We start from the raw sequence: 22,888 nt of genomic DNA on the forward strand, positions 1-22,888 counted from the left end.
CCCGGCTGGTCGGTGGGGCGCCGGCCTGCGCCGTTGGGTCCGCCCCGGCCGGCCTGGGGGAACGTCTTCTGCCGTTCCTAGAGGGGGGGGGGTACTGTCACGCCTCGAGGCGGCCCGGTGTCATTCTCTCACTAACTCTCCCTGTCTTCACCTCACAGTCCTCCTGCCAATCAGCTTCATTCCCATCACCTGTGCTCCTGCCACCACCTGCACCCCATCAGTCCGGAAACTATTTCTACCCAGTTCAGTCCTCTGCCCCCCGCCAGATTGTCAGTGATGTTTCCTGTTTTCCAGCCCTTCAACCAGACCTCCCCTGTACCGACCCTGCTTGTTTCCCGGACTCTGCCTCTTCGCCTGCCCCTTGTGCTCAGTCTACCTACCTGCCTGGATTTCCTGGTTTTTGATCCTTGCCTGTCTCCTGGACCTTCCTTGTGCCTGCTCCCCCCGCCCCCCGGGGCTCTGTCTGCCTCGCATTTGGGTCCTACCCTGCCCTAGGCCGTGACACTGTGTCCTGCAGTGACCCTCTCTAACGTACAGTCTATACTTTATACCGAGAACATATAACAGTGCTCATAATAATAAAAGCCAGGTACATTACACATTGATTCTCCTCATGAGGATTATGCAAAGATTAATACACATCACAAAATCACTTTCTACCCTGAAATATTAACATTTCACATAATCACTCTTGACTTGACATTTGTTTTACATGTTGAACTCATCTTCAAGTTTGTAATCATAACACAGTCGACACTTGATCAGATTAATGTAATAAAAAAATTAAAAAATTGCGAACACACGTGAGTCAAAATTGTTAGTTCAACAAACATGATGATGGAAATTTAAACAGGTTGAGTTACAATAAATGTAAAGCAAACAATAAAATAAATACAGTCAAAGTTTCCAATGTGTGCTCTACAGTCCTACTCCAAGTAGCCTGTTTGTATATTGGATGTCTGGAGGGGAATAATGAGTTTGTCAAACTACATTATGACGTGTTTGTGAAGTTAAATAAGCAACAGAAGAACAAGTTGTCAGTTTCAGGTGAAGAACTGGAACCTACAGTCACTGAGAAATGGACCGGACACAAAGAGAGAAAGATGGAGAAAGGAAGCAGCCGGATGATGAGGCGGTGCATCTCCGGAGAGAGATCAACCTGCTGTCTGCGACTGCAATCATCTTCGGCGGAGTGGTGGGCAGCGGGATCTTCATCGCACCTAAAGGAATCCTAATGAACAGTGGCAGCGTGGGGCTCTCTCTGTTGGTGTGGGCACTGAGTGGGATCCTCTCCATGTTCGGTAAGACGCCTGATGGCATGATTGATCTCTTTAACTGAATTTTACATCAGATTATTTTGATTATTGTGTATATCAAGCAAATTGTTACATGGAGTGGTAAATGTATTTGTCAAATTTATTTTTGGATCCAGTTCATATTTGACGAGTCACCTTACTTAGCTATATGGATAGATATGATAGATATGACGGAAACTAAATGATTTGATCTGTTAATTTCAAGAATTGTTATAATTGATGAAACGTGCAGCCGTCATTTAATAATCAAACACAATTACAAGAGACAAACAAGTCGTTGGTGTTCCCAGTCAAAACGTACCAGTCATTGGATGTAAATACAGAAAACTATGGTTGTGCCCCATACTTGTGTGCTCTCTCTTCTGTTGTTGTTCGGTTCTTTCCGTCTCAATTTGCAGATCTCTCTATCCATGGCACTGCAGAACCTGGACCAGTGACTGTCAAAATGGCTATTGTCATTGTTAGCATTAGCATTTACAGTATTAGTTTCAGTATTTTCTGTACAGCAGCTCTTTAGTCAGTGGTTTGCTCAGAAGCTTTATCTGCATGTAATGAAGCCCTGGTCGTATTGTAGATTAGTTATGGTTCTTTCTGCTCCTGTTCTCTCTGTCTATCACGCTTTCTCTCTCTCTCTCTCAACCTAACCAAAGAGTCGATACTTTATACCGAGATCATATAACAATCATCATAAAAATAAAAGGTACTGTTCAAGGTTTATGTCTCTTAAAGGGAAGTTTTTCCTTGCCGCCATCACCAAAGTGCTTGCTCTTGTGGGTCAAGTTTGATTCTATTTTCCCTGCAGGTCTTTCCCTGCTCCACCTGTAAAGTAACATAACCTTTTATTACGATCTGGCACTATATAAATAAAAATGAATTTAATTGTTAATAATCATGTGGATGAGTGGTCTGAGGATAGTGACAAATCTGTCTCGCATTTTGAGATGGGAAGATATATCGCATCTGTGTTTGAGAGTAGGTTATACAATATATCTTTGAGAGAGAATTCTCCTCTTAATAATATTCTTGACCTGAAGATAATGCAGAATTTCCACTTCTTATTTGATATCTTTGGAACGAGTTTATAGATGACATGAACATATTATTATGGAAAAATGATGGAGGTGTGTGATTCCCTTCCGTTCCCACGTACCTAAATGGAGAAGTTGATTGTGAGTCGGAAAGTCAGGGTAAAAAGAAATGCTAACAATGAGAGCAAATCAATGGTGAGTTCTTCTATGTGACGAGGACCAAGAAAGTTCAGGAAACCGATTGACAGTCGTCTGCCTTTGTATTGATAAGTTTGCAACGCGTTGGAGACAGATAGTTAAACTATCTCGCTACACCTGTCTCTTCTCAAACTGTCAATCTTTGTTAATTTCATCATATCAGGCACAAAATATCTAACAAGGGTTGTGCCTGATTGGAGAGAACATACAGGGTTCCAATTGGCAGTTTGTAATTTCTAACGCTTTCCACCAGGCGGACAAGGTGGAGGTAATCATCGGGTATTTGTAACAGTAATGCCATTTATGGTTGTGATAAAGTGGAGGTCTGTGTCTGCAGCCCTTCTGTTCTAATTCTAACCAACAATTAGAGTCTTTATTAGGGTAGATATTATATAGAATAAGATATTGTAGTTGAAAGCATCAGGTTTCATGCTCTTTGTTTCATTAGGGGCCCTGTGCTATGCTGAACTAGGGACCTCTTTTACAAAATCAGGAGGTCACTACACTTACCTACTGGAGACACTGGGGCCACTGCCTGCCTTCTTACGACTCTGGGCTGAATTCATGTTCATCAGGTTGGTTAGTTTCATCTTTTGTGTTTGACTTTATCAAAGGTAAAAACCAACCACATTTGTTATGTTTCCAGGCCAGCCGTGGCATCCTACGTGTCCCTGGCTTTTGGTCACTATGTGATGGAGCCGTTCTTTGCACCATGCACCCCTCCCACGGTGCTGGTCAAACTTATCGGTGCCCTCGCCTTGAGTAAGTGGTTTTAACCTTCCTCCTTCCATCCACATTGTTATATCATTCAAGCTCCTCTGTTCAATACAAAGTGTTCTTCCATGAACCTCAGTTTTACCGGCTGTTTGTTTTTGACTGCTTGCAGCGTTGGTTGTGGCAGTCAACTGCTGGAGTGTAACCGTAGCAACACGTACGCAGGTCCTCCTCGCTTTCATTAAGATGTTTGCTCTTGTCCTCATCATCATTCCTGGTGTCATTGCACTGGCTAAAGGTGGGAGAATGTAAATTATTAAGGATTCATTTGTAGATAATGCTCAAATACTCTGAATCTTCTCTCTTTTAGGAAAAACTGAAAATTTCCAGAATGGTTTTGAGCTTGACTTAATAACATGGGATAAGTTGCCACTGGCCTTCATTAATGGCTTTTATGCTTTTTATGGATGGTAAGCAATCATTTATTTCATTGTGAACACTGACTAGAATTCAGAAAGCATCACTTCCTTTTCCCTTTTCCTGTAGGTCTTCACTGAACAGCGTTAGAGAAGAAGTTAAAAACCCCAATAGGTATCAAGCATCCGTCTACTGTCCAGATAGTAATCAATTATATAGTACATGCAGTAAACTTCCCTATGTGTATCCCATCATGTCAGAACCTTCCCACTGGTAATAATCAGCTCCATGGTGGCAGTGACAGTCTGTTATGTGCTTGTTAACATGGCCTATTACACCATGATGACCCCCGCTGAGCTGCTGCAGTCTGAAGCTGTGGCATCGGTATTGTATTTATTTTTATATTTACTGTATATTGGAGTCATTTAAATGGCAGGAGTAAGAGATGGGATGCAAAATAATAGCCTTTGTTCTTTCATTCTTCTCTCTCTTTCTCGTGTGTTTGTCAGAGATATGCAGTTTGATTTTATATGATTTGAGATTTTACATACTTTGAAAGGGGGACTGAAGGATGGAAAAAACACTTCTGAATATATTTCTTTCTTCTCTCTCTCTCTCTCTGTCTCATTCAAAGACATTAATTGTATTACAATTTGATTGATTGATCTGCAGACATTTGCAAACCGTTCCCTTCATGGTATGGCGTCTGTGATTCCCGTTCTTGTGGCCTTGTCCTGCCTTGGAACACTCAACGTTGGCCTTTTTGGTTCACCCAGGTAAGGAGGGCACAGAAATGTTATAATATTAATTCAAGTGCCTGAAAATAAGGATGTGGGTCTTACTGTTTGCATTACAGGATGATGTTTGTGGGAGCCAGAGACGGCCACTTCCCTTCAATCTTTTCTATGATTCACATCCGGAGAAAAACACCTTTACCTGCTGTGCTGCTACTGGTAATTAGCCTGCATCCCACACCCTACAACATATGTGCAATCAGAGTCAAGATTTAAAGCAATGTCAATAAACGCTGCACAGAATCGTCCCAGGTGGATTTGGACCCAGGACCTTCTTGCTGTGAGGCAACAGCACCACCTACTGCACCACCGTGCTGCTGATTTTAAATATAAATAGCACTAAATAAGACTGAGCCAAACACATGTTCAATAGATTTATTTAGTCTTTAATACTGTTGGGTCTATATTTATGTGGTATTGTGTTGTTTTGTCTTTGTCTAGTTATATAAAGGTACCCAGTTTAAAAGCAAGAACCATAAAATAAAATGATAAAACAATGTGAAAAAAATAAAATACATAAAAAGTAATTAAAATAGAGGACACCATCAATTAAAAACCAGTCGATATAAATACGTTTTCAGAAGTGTTGTAAAATAAGTTACTGAATCTGAAAGCCGTATATTTTCAGGCAGGTCATTCCAAAGCCGAGGGGCCCTGATGGCGAATGCTTGGTCACCTTTAGATTTTAACCTCTTTTTTTTTTTTTCTTTTTTTTTCTTTCCTTTTTTTTTTTTTTTTACCTTGTCTGCATTCGTGCTCCACAGTGACGGACATAACGTCAGTCACTGCTGGAGTTCTATGCAATTTTTATTCTTATAGTGATTGTGACCATCACCTGCCCTCTTGGCAGCCTAGCCTATTCCTATTTTATTGATTTTATTACCTGCTTACCGCCGTAGAGGGCTGTGCACACCGCAGTGAACATACAACATGGACAAACAAAAAGTGACAAATACACAGTGTTCTGAGAAGAAAGTGCAATGGATTTATTTGTGCCCCTTAATTCTACCCCTTCCATCCAATCATCACCAAGAGTTGTCCCAATACACCAGGTTCACATTCGTCTCTAGAGGAAAGTATGGATCACCAAGTTCTCAGATCTGAGGAAAAAGAGAGAGAGCATAGTGAGAGCCACAAGCACTGACCCAGCAACCTCCACTAACTCAGAGATCTGTGTGCGGGGTTGACTCTCTAAACGAGTTTTAATAGGTGCTGGAGTGGTGGATCTGGCATGCGTGAAACCTCCACCTAAGAACGGGGCAGCCATCCCGGACCCAACAATGGCAACATAAGCCCCCAGATCACCCCAAGCAGCTACAGCAACCCAAGAACGACCACCATGGCCCCACCAGAGCCACACGCAGAAGAACCAGTCCAGGGCCCGGGGGCGACTTACACCAACACAGCCGACGAAACCTAGGCCAGCGCAGCGGCACGGGGCACAGCGGGCCGGCCTGGCGCCCCACCAGCACCCAACACCACGCCCCCCACAACCACCCGCCCCCCTCCCAGCACCCTCCACCCATCCCACACACCCCCCCACAGTCCCCCAGCCCCCCCCACGGCCCAGCCCCCCCCGCCCCCCACCCCCACCCCCCCACCAACCCACCGCCGAGCTCGGGCAACCCCCCAACCCAGCGAACCGGCGTCTGGGGAACGGGAGTAGACAGTGCAGGGGCTTCAGCCCTATCCGACCCTATACAGCCATTTGGGAGGAGAGTATTATTCCCTGGGATGGAGAGTAGGGAGCAAGAGGCCGGACCACCGTCCCACCCCAAGCCCAGCCCGCTAAGGCCCCACATGCCGCGCCAAGGCCAAAAATAAATAAATTGATTGTGACCCCCCCCCATACCCTGTCTATATGGCTCCCCAGATCCCAGACTGGGGAACCTCGACTTTGGAACGACCAGAAATCCTCCACCTGAGGACCTCAGGCTGCGGGGGGGGCTCGTATAACATCAATAAATCACAAATATAACTTGGGCCCAGACCCATAAGAGCTTTAAAAGTGATCAGTAAAATCTTAAAATCATGTCCCTCCCCAGGAGACTCCTCTGATCAATGTTCACAGCTCGAGTGAAATGTAATGAATTATGAAAATAGAATAGTCTTAATGTTGATTATGAATTTATCTGTTTCCAGTACCCCTTGACACTGTTGTTCTTAGCCAGTGGAGAGATTTACCAGCTCATCAATTTTTCGTCCTTTGCTCGCTGGTTGTTTGTTGCCTTGGCAACCATGGGGATGCTCATCCATCGATATCGCTTCCCTCTCCACCCAAGACCTTTCAAGGTTTGTGTTTTTGGTTTCCTGGTTAATCTGCATAGCATTCATCAATAGAAGTGAACCCTAAACTGACTGAGAACTCTTTGATTTGCTCTTCTTTGATGATTTTTAGGCACCCGTGGTCATTGTAGTCACATTCACGTTGGTTTGCTTCTTCATCTTGGCACTGTCTTTGTATTCAGACCCCTGGAACACAGGGTGGAGCTGTGCTCTCATACTGACCGGGGTCCCGTTCTACTATTTGACCGTTAAACGCTTTTGTTTACCGGCTAGATGGAGACGTGCCTTCAGTAAGTCCTACCAAACCAGTCTGATTGATAATTCAGTATATCTGTCTTTAACCCTCATTTTATGTCAAGTTTATTTTTTCATAACTTGGGAGTAATTGTGCTTTTTGGCAAAGGTGCGTATTATTCTTCGAAAATTCTTCTAAAACTCTAAAATATTTTCAAAATATATTTCATGAATCTTTTAATGAACTTCAGTTCTGATAACTATCAAACATTCAAGCAAGTAAACGTGTTGTGACGAAATTCAGTTTTAAAAGAATTGGGGGGGAAATCAATATAAGGAATGGAAAGTGGACATGTGAATCATTAGCTCCCAAATTTTTAATTAATTTTATGGTTCTAGTTTTCAATGCAGTATCCAACGCATTAATACTACATCACTTTGAACAAGAACAAGTTTATTTTCAATATTCAAGAAAATCAAGAAATTTCGTAGAGAAATATACGACGAACAGCAACACAAATGCAATACTCTCCCGTGCACAAAACTGGTTGGCTGAGGTGTCTGCAAAAACAAAAAGACAACTGTGCAGGGAATGCACCAACCACCAGAGGAAGGCGACTATCACCTGCAAGTGTACAGAGGACATTTGCAAAGCAAACACATCCGACTGCAGCAGCTCCTGTGCCTGAACCTGAGCTCACACACACGCAAGCACAAATGCACACATGCACACGCGCACAGGTTGTTTGTACAGGTGGGAGATAATTTCAACACAAAAAAAATAGTTAAAAATAATTTGTCCAATATAAAAACATATTTGTACTTGAACTTGGAATTCTTGCCCACTTTAAAATGACGCAGTCAGCTGATGGCTTCCTGTGTTTAACCACTGATATTATTCCCCATTATAAAGAATGAAAAGCCTTCTCAGCTTCTGCTCATTCTGATTCTTTGACTTTCTCAGACTCCTGCAGCAAGAAGCTGCAAATCCTTCTGGAGGTGGTCCAGCAGGAAATCAAGACGTACTGACGTCCTCAAAGACCGACCAGACTCTCTGGATACCACCTTAAGAAAACCTGTTCACCACTGTAACAGTGAACGCTTTGTTCATGGGATCCTGGGATGAATTTTACTAGAAAATAGGATTTAGAAGGGATTAGTCAGTTAACTTGCTTATGATGAGTGTTTCTACTGCACCAGTGTGACGTGTCAACTTGAGTAAGAGCAACTTCTTTCTATTGCTACAATTTTCCATGTTCTCAAGTTCTGCTGAAAATCTGTATTTTTCTTCTGAAAGTCTTATTTTCACCAAGCTTTCTATGAATAATTAAATTAATTCAATCTAAATGTATCAGCGTTTTGTCACATTTAATTAAATTAAGGCAAATTTCCATGTTTTTGTGTATAACACACCGTATAGTGGTTGGTTCTTGAAGCCATTTATTGTTTTGTGGCATTTTTATTCTCATTCAATTCTCCAAGAAAATGGTGGTAACAATAAAAATGGTATAATGATGTAGTATTAGTGAAATGATTTAGGAAGTGAGATCTACTACTACTTGTCCCATGAGGGGTCGCCACAGCAAATCAAAGCTGGTTGCAGGAGGATGATCTGGAAGAGAGAAGACGTGGCGTATGTAGAAGCACAGGCTCGCCTCATGCTGTGGCATGGATGAAAGGGGGTGAAACAAGGAGCACAAATAAATCCACTGCACGTTCTCCTCTGAACACTCTCTATTCCTCTCTTTTTGTCTGTCCGTCTTGCTGGTTCCATGCTTCACCGTGGTGTGGCACAGCCCTCGATGGTGCAACGTAGGAAATAAATATAAATTGCATGTAACTCGAACAATGACTGACACCATGTATGATGTCATTTTTGAGCATAAATGCATGGTAGAAGAAGAAGAAGAAACCCCACTCTACACGTAAACCCTGTTTTTCACGTCTCCCTTTTGAAACCTGACCCATCACCTGACTGCTTTAAAATTACTGCTCACCTAACTACTAGACACCGGATTATGCTTTTGTCTCTTGTGCCTTCCCCGTGTTATGATTATTTTGTTGTGCTCTGTGATGCCAGTCTGCCTCCTGCCAAGGTTAAATTTATATTTTTGTGATTTTTATTGTGAGTTTTGATTTTGTTTTTTGTTCCTACAGTCCTGCTGACCTTGGTTTTCTTTTGGCTCAGTACTTTTTCGGCCCCATTTTTGGTTCCTCTTTCCTGTCAGTTCCAATACAGAACGTAACCGTGGTGGGCCAGACAACATCTGGACTGTGGAACTTAAAGGTAAGAAGAAACCATTTAAAGAAAATTCTGCTGTATGTTTGCCTGATTCAACACGTGGTTCTGTGTAAAAGAGTGAAATTGCTTTAGTACTGTCATAAGCGTGTAATGCCTGTTTTTGTTTTGTAAAAGCTGGCAAGGAATATTATTTGTTTTATGATCATTATTGATTTCACACCGCTCAATCAAGATAAAAGAACCAAGGGAAAATGGAAAATCTGCATTTGTTTGCGAACAAGCATGATTCATGACATCACTAAATACTTTGTTCAACGAATGCAATGAGGGAAATTCAAACAGGTTGAGTTACAATAAATGTAAAGTGAACAATAAAACAAATACAGTCACAGGTTCTGAAGCGTGCTGTACAGTCCTACTCCAAGTAATCTATTTGTATATATTAGATGTGTGGAGGGGAATAATGAGTTTGTCACACTACATTATGACGTGTTTGTGAAGTTAAATAAGCAACAGAAGAACAAGTTGTCAGTTTCAGGTGAAGAACTGGAACCTACAGTCACTGAGAAATGGACCGGACACAAAGAGAGAAAGATGGAGAAAGGAAGCAGCCGGATGATGAGGCGGTGCATCTCCGGAGAGAGATCAACCTGCTGTCTGCGACTGCAATCATCTTTGGCACAGTGGTGGGCAGCGGGATCTTCATCGCACCTAAAGGAATCCTAATGAACAGTGGCAGCGTGGGGCTCTCTCTGTTGGTGTGGGCACTGAGTGGGATCCTCTCCATGTTCGGTAAGACGCCTGATGGCATGATTGATCTCTTTAACTGAATTTTACATCAGATTATTTTGGTTATTGTGTATATCAAGCAAATTGTTACATGGAGTGTTAAATGTATTTGTCAAATTTATTTTTGGATCCAGTTCATATTTGACGAGTCACCATACTTAGCTATATGGATAGATATGATAGATATGACAGAAACTAAATGATGTGATCTGTTTATTTCAATAATTGTAATAATTGATGAAACGTGCAGCCGTCATTTAATAATCAAACAAAAGTACAAGAGACAAACAAGTCGTTGGTGTTCCCAGTTAATACGTACCTGTCATTAGATGTAAATACAGAAAACTAAGGTTGTGTATGATATGATATGAGAAAGTCTATGATTCAGAATACTTACTTTATTAATCCCAGAGGGAAATTCGGGCACATATGCACTAATAGGCTGTTTTGCGTCTTTAGGGAGTTACAGAAAGCAAGATGCAATTACAAGAACATTTAGTACACATTAAACACACAGAGATAGAAATGGCAATACTGCACTGGGAACGTGCCACTCCAGTCCCTCTCAGCCTGTGCCAAGTTCGAAGATCTGTCGACACAGTTTTACCTGCTGGCGCAAGATGGTATCCATTCTCTGCTGTTCCTCCACGGATTGATCCTTGTGCTCACGGATCAGGTCCTCGATTCGGGCCACCACACGGCCCCCCAAAGCCCCGAAAATGACTTTTCCAGATGCTCCCTCACCAATAGGCCAAATAGCCAAATATCTATATCGTTATATTAATAACTCGAACTAATCCATTTCCATTATCACTTCCACATATCAAGGAACTGCCCGATCCGTGGATATCATCTTGCGCCAGCAGGCAGGACTGCTTTGACAGATTGCCAGATTGCTTTGACCAATGGCCTAAATGGATCAAGCCAAATTCATCTGTTTTTGGCTAAGAAACAGATGAATTGGTAGCATGGCGGCGGGGGGGGTGTCGTCTGACACAGTCTCCTTCCGTCATCAGAGAATGAACCCACGCAGCTGGCCCTATCTGTGTCTTTAACTGCAACTCCTTTGCCAAGGACAGGTCGCAGTGTTCTGTGGCTCTTATTGAATTTAGCACACAAGGACTGACGCACCACCCCCCTTCCCTAAATGGCTCGTCTGTCCTCTCCGGTCATGTTCTGTTCTGTCGTTATGTCCTGAGCCCTCTCCCCTTCCCCCTTCCCCCATGGACCCAGCTTCAATGGACTGGCCTGGATCCATATCATCATGAAAAAAATCCCCGCACATTCCCGGTACAGCATTGTCATTTCAATATACTGTATGTGTGTTTAATGTTTACTAAATGTGCTTGTAACTGTTTTCTGTAATTTCTTAAAAAGCATAACAGCCATAATTTCCCTTTGGGATTAATAAAGTAATCTGAATCTGAATCTGTCAATGGCACTGCAGAACCTGGACCTGTGACTGTCAAAACGGCTATTGTCATTGTTAGCATTAGCATTTACAGTATTAGTTTCAGTATTTTCTGTACAGCAGCTCTTTAGTCAGTGGTTTGCTCATTAGCTTTATCTGCATGTTGCGAAACACTGGTCGTATTGTACAGCAGATAAGTTGTGGTTCTGTCGGTTTTCCTTGCCTCCAACACCAAAGTGACTGCTCTTGTGGGTCAAGTTCTGCATATCTTTCCCTGCTCCACCTGTAGAGTGCCATAAGATAACTTTCTGTTAAGATCTGGCACTGTATAAATAAAAATGAATTGTTAATAATTGTGTGTATGGGTGGCTCCTCCTCTTGACTCCTGAGTTGATGAGCTCAAAATAAACTTTCACTGTGCTGTGTTTAATAGATTAGTGTTCATCCATTTCACTGCACTTTGCTAAAACACAATCAAATCCTCTGTCACAGACAGTCTGCAAATTCATGCAAGCTGCATATACCATGACATTTTCATTACTTTTTTAATATACTACTACCTATCTACTACCTACATATAGATACTGTTTCAGTCACAGCAATGGAACAGGATTTTAGCTACAGTATATATAAAAAATTTAAAGGAAAATAAAAAATTGAAACCATGAAGTTTCATGTGTTTTGTTTCATTAGGGGCCCTGTGCTATGCTGAACTAGGGACCTCTTTTACAAAATCAGGAGGTCACTACACTTACCTACTGGAGACACTGGGGCCACTGCCTGCCTTCTTACGACTCTGGGCTGAATTCATGTTCATCAGGTTGGTTAGTTTCATCTTTTGTGTTTGACTTTATCAAAGGTAAAAACCAACCACATTTGTTCTGTTTCCAGGCCAGCCGCGGCATCCTACTTGTCCCTGGCTTTTGGTCGCTATGTGATGGAGCCGTTCTTTGAACCATGCACCCCTCCCACGGTGCTGGTGAAACTAATCGGTGCCCTCGCCTTGAGTAAGTGGTTTTAACCTTCCTCCTTCCATTTACATTGTTATATCATTCAAGCTTCTCTGTTCAATGCAAAGTGTTCTTCCATGAACCTCAGTTTTACCGGCTGTTTGTTTTTGACTGCTTGCAGCGTTGGTTGTGGCAGTCAACTGCTGGAGTGTAACCGTAGCAACACGTACGCAGGTCCTCCTCGCTTTCATTAAGATGTTTGCTCTTGTCCTCATCATCATTCCTGGTGTCATTGCACTGGCTAAAGGTGGGAGAATGTAAATTATTAAGGATTCATTTGTAGATAATGCTCAAATACTCTGAATCTTCTCTCTTTTAGGAAAAACAGAAAATTTCCAGAATGGTTTTGAGCTTGACTTAATAACATGGGATAAGTTGCCACTGGCCTTCTTTAATGGCTTTTATGCTTTTTATGGATGGTAAGCAATCATTTATTTCATTTCACTGACTAGAATTCAGAAAGCCTCACTTCCTTTTCCCTTTTCCTGTAGGTCTTCACTGAACAACATTACAGAAGAAGTTAAAAACCCCAATAGGTATCAAGCATCCGTCTACTCTCCAGATAGTAATCAAATACATACTGCATGCAGTAAACTTCCCTATGTGTATTCCATCATGTCAGAACCTTCCCACTGGCAATAATCAGCTCCATGGTGGCAGTGACAGTCTGTTATGTGCTTGTTAACATGGCCTATTACACCATGATGACCCCCGCTGAGCTGCTGCAGTCTGAAGCTGTGGCATCGGTATTGTATTTATATTTATATTTACTGTATATTGGAGTCATTTAAATGGCAGGAGTAAGAGATGGGATGCAAAATAATAGCCTTTGTTCTTTCTTTCTTATCTTTCTTCCTGTCTCTCGTGTGTTTGTCAGAGATATGAAGTTTGATTTTATATGCATATTTTAGATATTACATACTTTGAAAGGGGGCATGAAGGATAGAACAATATACAATGCTCAAAATCCAAATACATTAATTGTATTACAATTTGATGACATGATGTGTCTGCAGACATTTGCAAACCGTTCCCTTCATGGAATGGCGTCTGTGATTCCCGTTCTTGTGGCCTTGTCCTGCCTTGGAGCACTTAGCGTTAGTCTTTTTGGTTCACCCAGGTAAGGATGGCACAGAAATGTTATAATATTAATTCAAGTGCCTGAAAATAAGGATGTGGGTCTTACTGTTTGCATTACAGGATGATGTTTGTGGGAGCCAGAGACGGCCACTTCCCTTCAATCTTTTCTATGATTCACATCCGCAGAAAAACACCTTTACCTGCTGTGCTCCTACTGGTAATGTAGCCTGCACCCTACACCCAAAATCTATGTGCAATCAGGTTTTGGGTAATTACCGTATTTTTTGGATTATACGTCGCTCCGGATTGTAGGTCGCACCAGCCAAAAAATGCATAATTAAGAAGAAAAAACCATATATAGGTTGCACTGGAGGATAAGTCGCATTTTTGGGGAAAATTTATTTGATAAAATCCAACACCAAACAACATATAGCACAAAGAACATGCTAACACGTTTACCAAAATATCAGGTTTTATTCAGAATCACGAAATCCAAGGAAATCTTCATCCTCGGTGTCACTTTTGAACAACTCCCCCAACTCGGCAGGTAGACAAGACGCCGCTTCCTCTTCTACGTCGCTTACATCAGACTCGTCGTCAGTTGCAGTTCCAATTATTCCAGCCTTTCTGAATCCCGACAGGATGGTTGCGGTTGTCACTGAAGCCCATGCTTTGTCGATCCATTCAATGACTTCCAGGAAAGTTGCATGGCGCATTCTCCCGGTTGCCGTGAAGCTGTGCTCTCCATCCGTCATCCACTGCTCCCACAGGTTACGCAAAACTGACTTAAAGCTCCTATTCACGGAGATATCAAGAGGCTGGAGTATTTTGGTTAAGCCTCCAGGGATGATGGCAGGTATGGAGTTGAAAAATTTTAATTTATTTTTTAACTGTGGTGTGATGTGCGCTCTCATGCTATCCATCACAAGCAGAGCTTTGCGTGCTCTAAAGAAGCCATCCGGTCGCTTATTGTAGCACTTTGTAAGCCACAAGTTCATCATTTCTTGATCAATCCACCCTTTCTCGTTCACGGCGATTTCAACTGAGGAGGATTGGATTTTTGGCATGGTTTTTCGTTTGAAAATGACCATCGGTGGCAGTTTTGATCCGTCTCCACAACATGCCAGCACCACTGTGAAGTGTGATCTCTCATGACCAGTTGTAACGATATTCACACTTTTTTGCCCTTTCTCTGCAACACTTCGGCCCATGGGGATGTCAAAAGTGAGGGGGACCTCGTCCATGTTAATAATATGATCCGGTGTCACGTTGTGATCACTTACATGCTTTTCAATGAACGCGCGGAAACTGTCAACCTTGGCTTGGAAGTCCGATGGCAGTTTTTGGGACAGTGTCGTCCTAGCTCTGATAGAGAGGCGTTTGCGCTGCATGAAACGGTAACACCAAGAAGGTCCTCCCGCAAAGCCGTTTATATTCACCTCCCTGGCAACCACTTGGGCGCGGAGACGCAACTGCAACGTTGACAAACCTCTTCCAGAAGCACGTTGTTCAAGCACCCATGCGTGAACTCGTTCCTCCAACTGTGGCCACCTAGCTTGTCGCCCGCGATTAGCTTTCTTTGTTTTCTTCATTTCAGTAAGCATAACCTCCGCTTTTCGCCAGTCCCTTACAAGTTTTTCGCTCACTCCAAACTTTCTTTCTGCTGCTCGATTGCCGTTTTCGGCTCCATATTTCACTATCTGAAGCTTGTAAGCCGCGGAATATGACTTTCTTTTTGGCGCCATTTTCAATCAGCCCTTCTAATTGGTGTTTTTAGATAACAGGTGTGACAGATAACTAGAACCTCCAGAAACCGCGACAGATTCTGACGGGTCACAGAGTTCCCTGTAACACCTGTTATAGAAATGTGTAGGCTACTGTCTCTGCGCTCACAGATTTTGTAAAGAAAAACATATATAAGTCGCTCCGATTTATAAGTCGCACCCCCGACCAAACTATGACAAAAACCGCGACTTATAATCCGGAAAATACGGTATGTAATTATGGAAATAAAGTAGTCTTAATGTTGATTATGAATTTATCTGTTTCCAGTACCCCTTGTCACTGTTGTTCTTAGCCAGTGGAGAGATTTACCAGCTCATCAATTTTGTGGCCTTTACTCGGTGGCTGTTCATTGCCATGGCAACCACAGGGATGCTCATCCATCGATATCGCTTCCCTCTCCACCCAAGACCTTTCAAGGTTTGTGTTTTTGGTTTCCTGGTTAATCTGCATAGCATTCATCAATAGAAGTGAACCCTAAACTGACTGAGAACTCTTTGATTTGCTCTTCTTTGATGATTTTTAGGCACCCGTGGTCATTGTAGTCACATTCACGTTGGTTTGCTTCTTCATCGTGGGGCTGTCTTTGTATTCAGACCCCTGGAACACAGGGTGGAGCTGTGCTCTCACACTGACCGGGGTCCCGTTCTACTATTTGTCCGTTAAACGCTTTTGTTTACCGGCTAGATGGAGACGTGCCTTCAGTAAGTCCTACCAAACCAGTCTGAGTTGGTATTTCAATATAACTATTTTTAAATCTAATGTCCAGTCAGGGGCAAAGGTGTCTTTTTTTTGGTGTAACTTAGGAGTAATTGTGCTTTTTGGCAAAGGTGCCTATTATTTAACCAATTCACCAGTCTAATATTACACTTTCATCACTCAATATTTTCAATAAAATGTACACAAATTTAATTTTGGTGGGTCAATACAGTCTATGATGGGTGAAAAATCAGCAACAACATTGATTTTTGCATTGTCATATTTAAAATTAAAATTAAAATAAAAACTCATACTCCTGCTCATAAGGGACAAAAGTGTCCTCTTCACAAATGGCATAAAAATATATTCTAAATTTATATCCACTTTATTTCATGAATTGTGTAATTAACTTCAGTTCTGATTACTATCAAACATTCAATCACGTAACAGTTGTGATATAGTTTAATAAAAAACAACAACTCATTAATACTACATCACTTTAAACAAGGACTAGTTTATTTTCAATATTCAAAAAAACAAGAAATCAGTACATTTAGTAGAGAAAGATACAACAAACAGCAACACAAATGCAATGCTCTCCCGTGCACCAAACTCTGCTGCCAGGTTGGCTCAGGTGTCGGCAAAAACAAGAGGAGGGCAGGGCCACCAGCAGTAATGAACCTCCAAAACCCCAAAAGGTCAGCTGTGCAGGGAGTGCACCAACCTCCAGAGGAAGGCCACTATCACCTGCAAGTGTACAGAGGACATTTGAAAAGCAAACACATCCGACTGCAGCCGCTCCTGTGCCTGAACCTGAGCTCACACACACACAAGCATGAACACACACGCTCACAGACATGCACACACACGCAAGCACGCATGCATGCACGCACAGGAGGTTTGTACAGGAGGGAGATGATTTCAACAACAAAATAAATAGTTAAAAACAATTTGCCCAATATAAAATCATATTTGTTCTTGAACTTGGAATTCTTGTCCACTTTAAACTGACGCAGTCAGCTGATGGCTTCCTGTGTTTAACCACTGATATTATTCCCCATTATAAAGAATGAAAAGCCTTCTCAGCTTCTGCTCATTCTGATTCTTTGACTTTCTCAGACTCCTGCAGCAAGAAGCTGCAAATCCTTCTGGAGGTGGTCCAGCAGGAAATCAAGACGTACTGACGTCCTCAAAGACCGACCAGACTCTCTGGATACCACCTTAAGAAGACCTGTTCACCACTGTAACAGTTGAATGCTAGAAAATAGGATTTAGAATAGATTAGTCAGTTAACTTGCTTATGATGAGTGTTTCTACTGCACCAGTGTGACGTGTCAACTTGAGTAAGAGCAACTTCTTTCTATTGCTACAATTTTCCATGCTCTCAAGTTCTGTTGAAAATCTGTATTTTTCTTCTGAAAGTCTTATTTTCACCAAGCTTTCTATGAATAATTAAATTAATTCAGTCTAAATGTATCAGCGTTTTGTCACATTTATTTAAATCAAGGCAAATGTCCATGTTTTTGTGTATAACACACCGTATAGTGGTTGGTTTTTGAAGCCATGTATTGTTTTGTGGCAGCCATTTTGTGGCTGCTGTTTTGTGATGTGTCTGTACTTGTATGTCTTTTGTATTTTGTCATTACTGTTACATGTAGCACGACTTCACCGAGAACCATTCCTAGTCTGTGAACCCTCATTGACAATGGCAATAAACTACTTCTGATTCTGATTCTGATTTTTATTCTCATTCGATTCTCCAAGAAAATGGTGCTAACAAAAGAAAATGGGTAACTGATGTACTATTATTAGTGAAATTATTTTGGAAGTGAGATCTACAAATAATTTAAAGCATAAACATTTTGCTGTTAATGCTACATGGCACTTTTTTTTACTTTACCACTACATATTTAATGCTAACAATCCTGCATTACATTCTAAAAGTTGATGAAGACTGACTGCTGTCGTCATTTATATGTCAAAATGATTTTGTAGCTCCCAGTGTGTGTTCTTGAACGCTATAGATGGTCTTTGTGTGCATTTGGAGAAGATATGCCTGGGAGCTATCCAGTGGCGTCGTTAGGCCTAATTTTCTTAAGCCCCCCTAAATAATTTTGGGTTGTTTTATAAAAATAAAAACAAGTTTTTTTATTTTTTTTGTTCAGTGACCAAAAAATGCCGACATATTCTATTAAAACCGCCAGAATATATGTTTAGAAACATGTAACCTGTCATTATTTACTTAAATCTGATCATGAATCTGTTTCCCCTCACTTCATGACGTAAGGTATAGAGAACCCGTTCCACCTGTTCCTATAGAGAATGCCCGCATCACTGAAACTCCAGTCGACGTTTTCCCTGTGACCGCGCTAATTGTCGGTCCCTGCAGCGTGTTTGACGCACACAGAGCAGAATAGAAGAGCTTTAGGAGAAGAACGAACGGATGGATGAAGAATGGATATAAGAAAGTTTTTCAAGAAAGTAAATGTTTATCACTGCTGGTAGTAACATTTAGTTAGTGTGTGACACACTTAAGGGCAAACGCACAGATGCATTAGCCATGGAGCTGTATGAGAGAACCACAGCCCTGTGCCACGCCCACAGTCTCCCTGAATCGGGTGCAGAGACCTGCAGAACCTGGAGGCACCTGCAGGTTCACGCACTGAATAGAACTCAGACACAGTGAAAAGAGAGTTACTTTTCCTTATGTGGGTAGGATGGCTGGCGAGCTTGAGTTAAGATTCTGCAGTAGATGCAGAGCTACTAAAAGGCATCCAGCATGCAGGCCTAAATGTGAGAACTTCTTGAGTGGATCACAATTGAATGAACTCTCAAAACACTCCAGCCTGAAAACAGAGGCTGGATGCTCTCCCAAAGATATATTGTCTGTGCACAACCTCCTTGATTCAGACATGTTTCCCTCTCTGAAGGTTCTACCCAAGTTGTCCTAACAGTACCCGTTAGGGTACTGTTAGGACAACTTGGGTCGGTTGCACTGCGTCGGTTGCATTCCTGGCTGCGTCAAACAACGGGTCAGAAAAGACTTCACAGTCTTGCAGTCATTGAAAAAGACGAGCTTCAGAATCACAACAGTATAATCGACTCTTAGAGACAGACGGCGTTCTTTGATGCTTCCATCCACCAAGTAACTTGTAATTTTAGCCGTTTTGTTTCTTGTTAATGCTGTGAACATCCTGTTACTGTCTAAAACTGTTTGTTGTTGTACTGTATTGAATAACAGACTGAAATAATAATAATGTATAGTTTCTCAGCCCGGTGGCTCGGTGGCGCAGTGGTAAGCGCTGTTGCCTCACAGCGAGATGGTCGCGGGTTCGTCTCCGACTCGTGGCCGTTCTGTGAGGAGTTTGCATGTTCTCCCCGTGTCTGCGTGGGTTCTCTCCGGGTTCTCCAGCTTCCTCCCACCACCACGAACATGCGGCCTAGGCTGATTGGTGACGCTAAATTGTCCGTAGGTGCGACTGGTTGTATGTCTCTGTGTTGCCCTGCGATGAACTGGCGGCTTGTCCAGGGTGTCCCCTGCCTCTCGCCGATTGACTCCAGCTTGGCCCGCGACCCGATAAAGGATTAAACCGTTGGGACAATGAATGAATTTCCCAGCCCTTGTTAGCCGTTTGAGGTTTTGTGCTCGTACGCTACATTTGCTCACATCCTGTGCATCTCCTGGGGGCTAAGCCCCCCCTGTCCTTAAAACCTAGTGACGCCCCTGGAGCTATCCGTGGTGCTGAAAGGAGAAGTTTTTCACCAGAGAGGGAACACGCTGCAACAGAGTTTCAAAGGGTTCCTCATTACAAAACACAGGGAATATTATCAAATGGTAATGGCTCTTTCTGATTGCAGTGCATCTGGACCTGGAGGAACACCAAAGACCTTGGTCCAGACGTGGTGAAGTGAGTTTAACTAATATTTAACTGTGACAACACGCCATCGAGGATCTCACTGAACATCACTGTCGAATAAGTATCGATCAGCACCTGTCCACAGTGCTGAGTGAGGCTGCGTACTACGTCCCCAACAAGTACTGGGGACGAAGTATCCATTGTTACAAATAAACAAAATAGATTACCTTTACCAGAAGTGTCCTGTGCTGGGAGTTTTCCTCATGCCGATAAAGTTCCTCCTTGGCCCGTCCGTCAACCCAATAACTTCTCTTCTCTTAGAGTGATGTTAATCATAATACATTGACACATGATTACTACTGTTGATAAAGTATTTGGTTAAAGAACCCAGAGGAGTTTATGTAAATCTCAACAGAATGCCACATATTACCAATTCCCCGATTTCGCCAGAAAGACATTTGACCTCAACCAAACTTGACAATTCAAATAACCAAATTGCAATTTGTTTGTGTTATTTTTTTATCCAGAAACATTGTCATCAGAGGACTTGTTTTAGAGGTAAATGAATTATTTACTCATCCTGTAACCTTGGTGATTCCTTCAGTTTTATCAGGGTTGGACTTCAAGACACCATGAAATTTGTGAACTGCAGTTTTGCTTGGTTAATTTGTGTTGTACAAAGAAAATATTTTAAATCTTTATATGAATTGAGGTATAATTAGTAGAGAAAACAAAGAAAAACGACAAAAACAACATCAAAAACATAAATATGACTGGTGATACAACTGGATTGTTTGTGTGTGTGTGTGTGGGTGTGTGTGGGTGTGTGGGTGTGTGTGTGTGTGTGCCAAGTGACTGATCTTTTCCTGAGAAAACAGTTTGTTCACAGCTGTGACTCAGTCATTTGTATTTGCTTTTTGACGTGACATTGAGGACAACAGACTTTACCTGCCCTGTGGTCCGATGTGTCATATTTCAAGCAGTTGAACTAAGAAAACCCAAGTGCAGAAACAAGGCAGAAACTTGAAAGATACAGTGTCACGGACCAAGGCAGGAAAAAACCCAAACGCACGACAGTAGAGTGGTAATCCAAAACCCAAGCTTTATTCTTCGTTACCGGGTAGTCAGTCCAAACCAGCAGACAGATCCGAAGGGGCAGGCAAAGCGAAGGTCCAAGAGACAGGCAGAGGTCACAAACCAGGAAATCCAGACAGACAGGCAGACAGATCCCAAGGGGCAGGCAAAGAGACAGGGTCGAAACGCGGGAGGTCAGTCTGAATTGCTGGAAAGTAGGAAACATCACTCACAATCTGGCAGGGGTGTGGTGACTGAGCTGAGTATATATAGTGTCCAGGCTGATGACTGATGTGGTGCAGGTGATGACGGGAGCACAGGTGACAGGAATTTATTTATTTATTTATTTATTCGAAAGGATAAACCCCCTTGAGATGAAACCATCTCGTTTTCAAGAGGGTCCTCAATCAAAAGAAAACAGAAATAACAAAATTACAGCAGTGCAGATAGGCAAAAAAAAAAAATACTCTCTCTTTACACACAAACACACAGCCACACACTCAAACAACACACATACAAACATACACACGTAGCTCTCTGTCAATATAGTAATAATAAACTAAAATTGCAGATATTACATGAGAAAATAAGATAGCAACACAAAGTTAAAAGCAATTACAAGCATTTTGAAAATGTAACAATAGGGCATTTTTAAACAGATTATGAAATTTTATAGCGCGAATGAACTGATTGCAGGAGCACCGGGAGGGGAAGACAGGGAGAGTTCGTGGGGGAATGACACAGGCCCGCCTCAAGGTGTGACATACAGTTTGATTTGATGAAAATCTAAATAAGTTGTAATTATAATTATAATAATAATAATAATAATAATAAAGTATGCATTGGATACATTTTCAGGCAGTACAACTATCCAGCCAGGGCCTGTCTTGATCCTTGACTGAAATGGCTACTGCATTACATCATTGTATCCCATACTTAGAGCCAGGATGAGTTAAGTTGAAGCTTAGCCCATTCAAGGAGGAGGAAGTAATCAACCACTACAAAGATCACAACTGTAGAACATTCGGGACACTTCTTCAGAATCCCGTTTCCACATCTGTTGAAGATGTGAGGGTCATGTGGCTGCACTGGCTGATTGGCCTACGACTCACACCTGTTTTCTGCCTCTCATCCCAGACACACCTGAGGCTGATTACGACCGGCCTTCATAAGCCCTGCTCCGCCCGCTGCTCCCAGTCGGACTATTTTTCATGGATCGCGTCCCTGCGTACAGAACGTCTTTCTGCCGCTCCTCATCCCTGGGATCTGCCTTTGTTAGAGTTTTGTATTTTGAGCTTGCTTATTTGGTTTGTTCTTTTGGCTGTGTCTTTTTGTTTAAACAAGATATTTTCGTTGGGCTCCAGCCACCCCGTAACCCGTGCGCAGTTCCGGGATAGTGACTCGGCTGATGAACATTCCAGTAAAGCTTATAGTCCCGTTTGTACTGTCTCCGTCCTCTGTTTCTTGGGGTCCTCTCGCACCAGTCCGTAACAGAAGAGTCTGTATTTCCTTACCAACTTTGTATTTACTGAAAAAGCTCAGTAAACTTTATTCGTTTTACAATCATGACTCATTATTGATTTCACACCTCTCAATCAAGATAAAAGAACCAAGGGAAAATGGAAAATCCTAACATCTACATTCAATAATTCACATTCATTTACGAACAAGCATGATTCATGACATCACTAAATACTTTGTTCAACGAATGCAATGAGGGAAATTCAAAGAGGTTGAGTTACAATAAATGTAACGTGAACAATAAAACAAATACAGTCAAAGTTTCCAATGTGTGCTCTACAGTCCTGCCCCAAGTAGCCTGTTTGTATATTAGATGTCTGGAGGGGAATAATGAGTTTGTCACACCACATTATGACGTGTTTGTAAAGTTAAATAAGCAACAGAAGAACAAGTTGTCAGTTTCAGGTGAAGAACTGGAAAATACAGTCACTGAGAA

The 22,888-nt window shown here is 42.1% G+C and overlaps 2 protein-coding genes across 2 annotated transcripts; both read left to right on the plus strand.

The window, feature by feature from the left end:
- The first annotated feature begins 1,078 nt into the window (after nucleotides 1-1,078).
- LOC137910788 (cystine/glutamate transporter-like) lies at nucleotides 1,079-8,016 on the plus strand. Its single transcript, XM_068755198.1, has 12 exons — nucleotides 1,079-1,301; nucleotides 2,991-3,117; nucleotides 3,189-3,304; nucleotides 3,429-3,554; nucleotides 3,627-3,726; nucleotides 3,803-3,847; nucleotides 3,934-4,057; nucleotides 4,346-4,449; nucleotides 4,530-4,626; nucleotides 6,610-6,759; nucleotides 6,866-7,043; nucleotides 7,952-8,016. The coding sequence occupies exons 1-12, from the start codon at nucleotides 1,079-1,081 to the stop codon at nucleotides 8,014-8,016; spliced, it is 1,455 nt and encodes a 484-aa protein (XP_068611299.1).
- A 1,782-nt stretch (nucleotides 8,017-9,798) lies between these two features.
- Nucleotides 9,799-17,184, plus strand: LOC137910797 (cystine/glutamate transporter-like). Its single transcript, XM_068755206.1, has 12 exons — nucleotides 9,799-10,021; nucleotides 12,123-12,249; nucleotides 12,321-12,436; nucleotides 12,561-12,686; nucleotides 12,759-12,858; nucleotides 12,931-12,975; nucleotides 13,062-13,185; nucleotides 13,456-13,559; nucleotides 13,640-13,736; nucleotides 15,572-15,721; nucleotides 15,828-16,005; nucleotides 17,120-17,184. Exons 1-12 carry the CDS (start codon nucleotides 9,799-9,801, stop codon nucleotides 17,182-17,184), a joined length of 1,455 nt encoding a protein of 484 aa, XP_068611307.1.
- Nucleotides 17,185-22,888: the final 5,704 nt, after the last annotated feature.

The sequence above is a fragment of the Brachionichthys hirsutus genome, chromosome 22 (assembly GCF_040956055.1).
Source record: "Brachionichthys hirsutus isolate HB-005 chromosome 22, CSIRO-AGI_Bhir_v1, whole genome shotgun sequence".
In the NCBI taxonomy this organism is placed as follows: domain Eukaryota; kingdom Metazoa; phylum Chordata; class Actinopteri; order Lophiiformes; family Brachionichthyidae; genus Brachionichthys; species Brachionichthys hirsutus.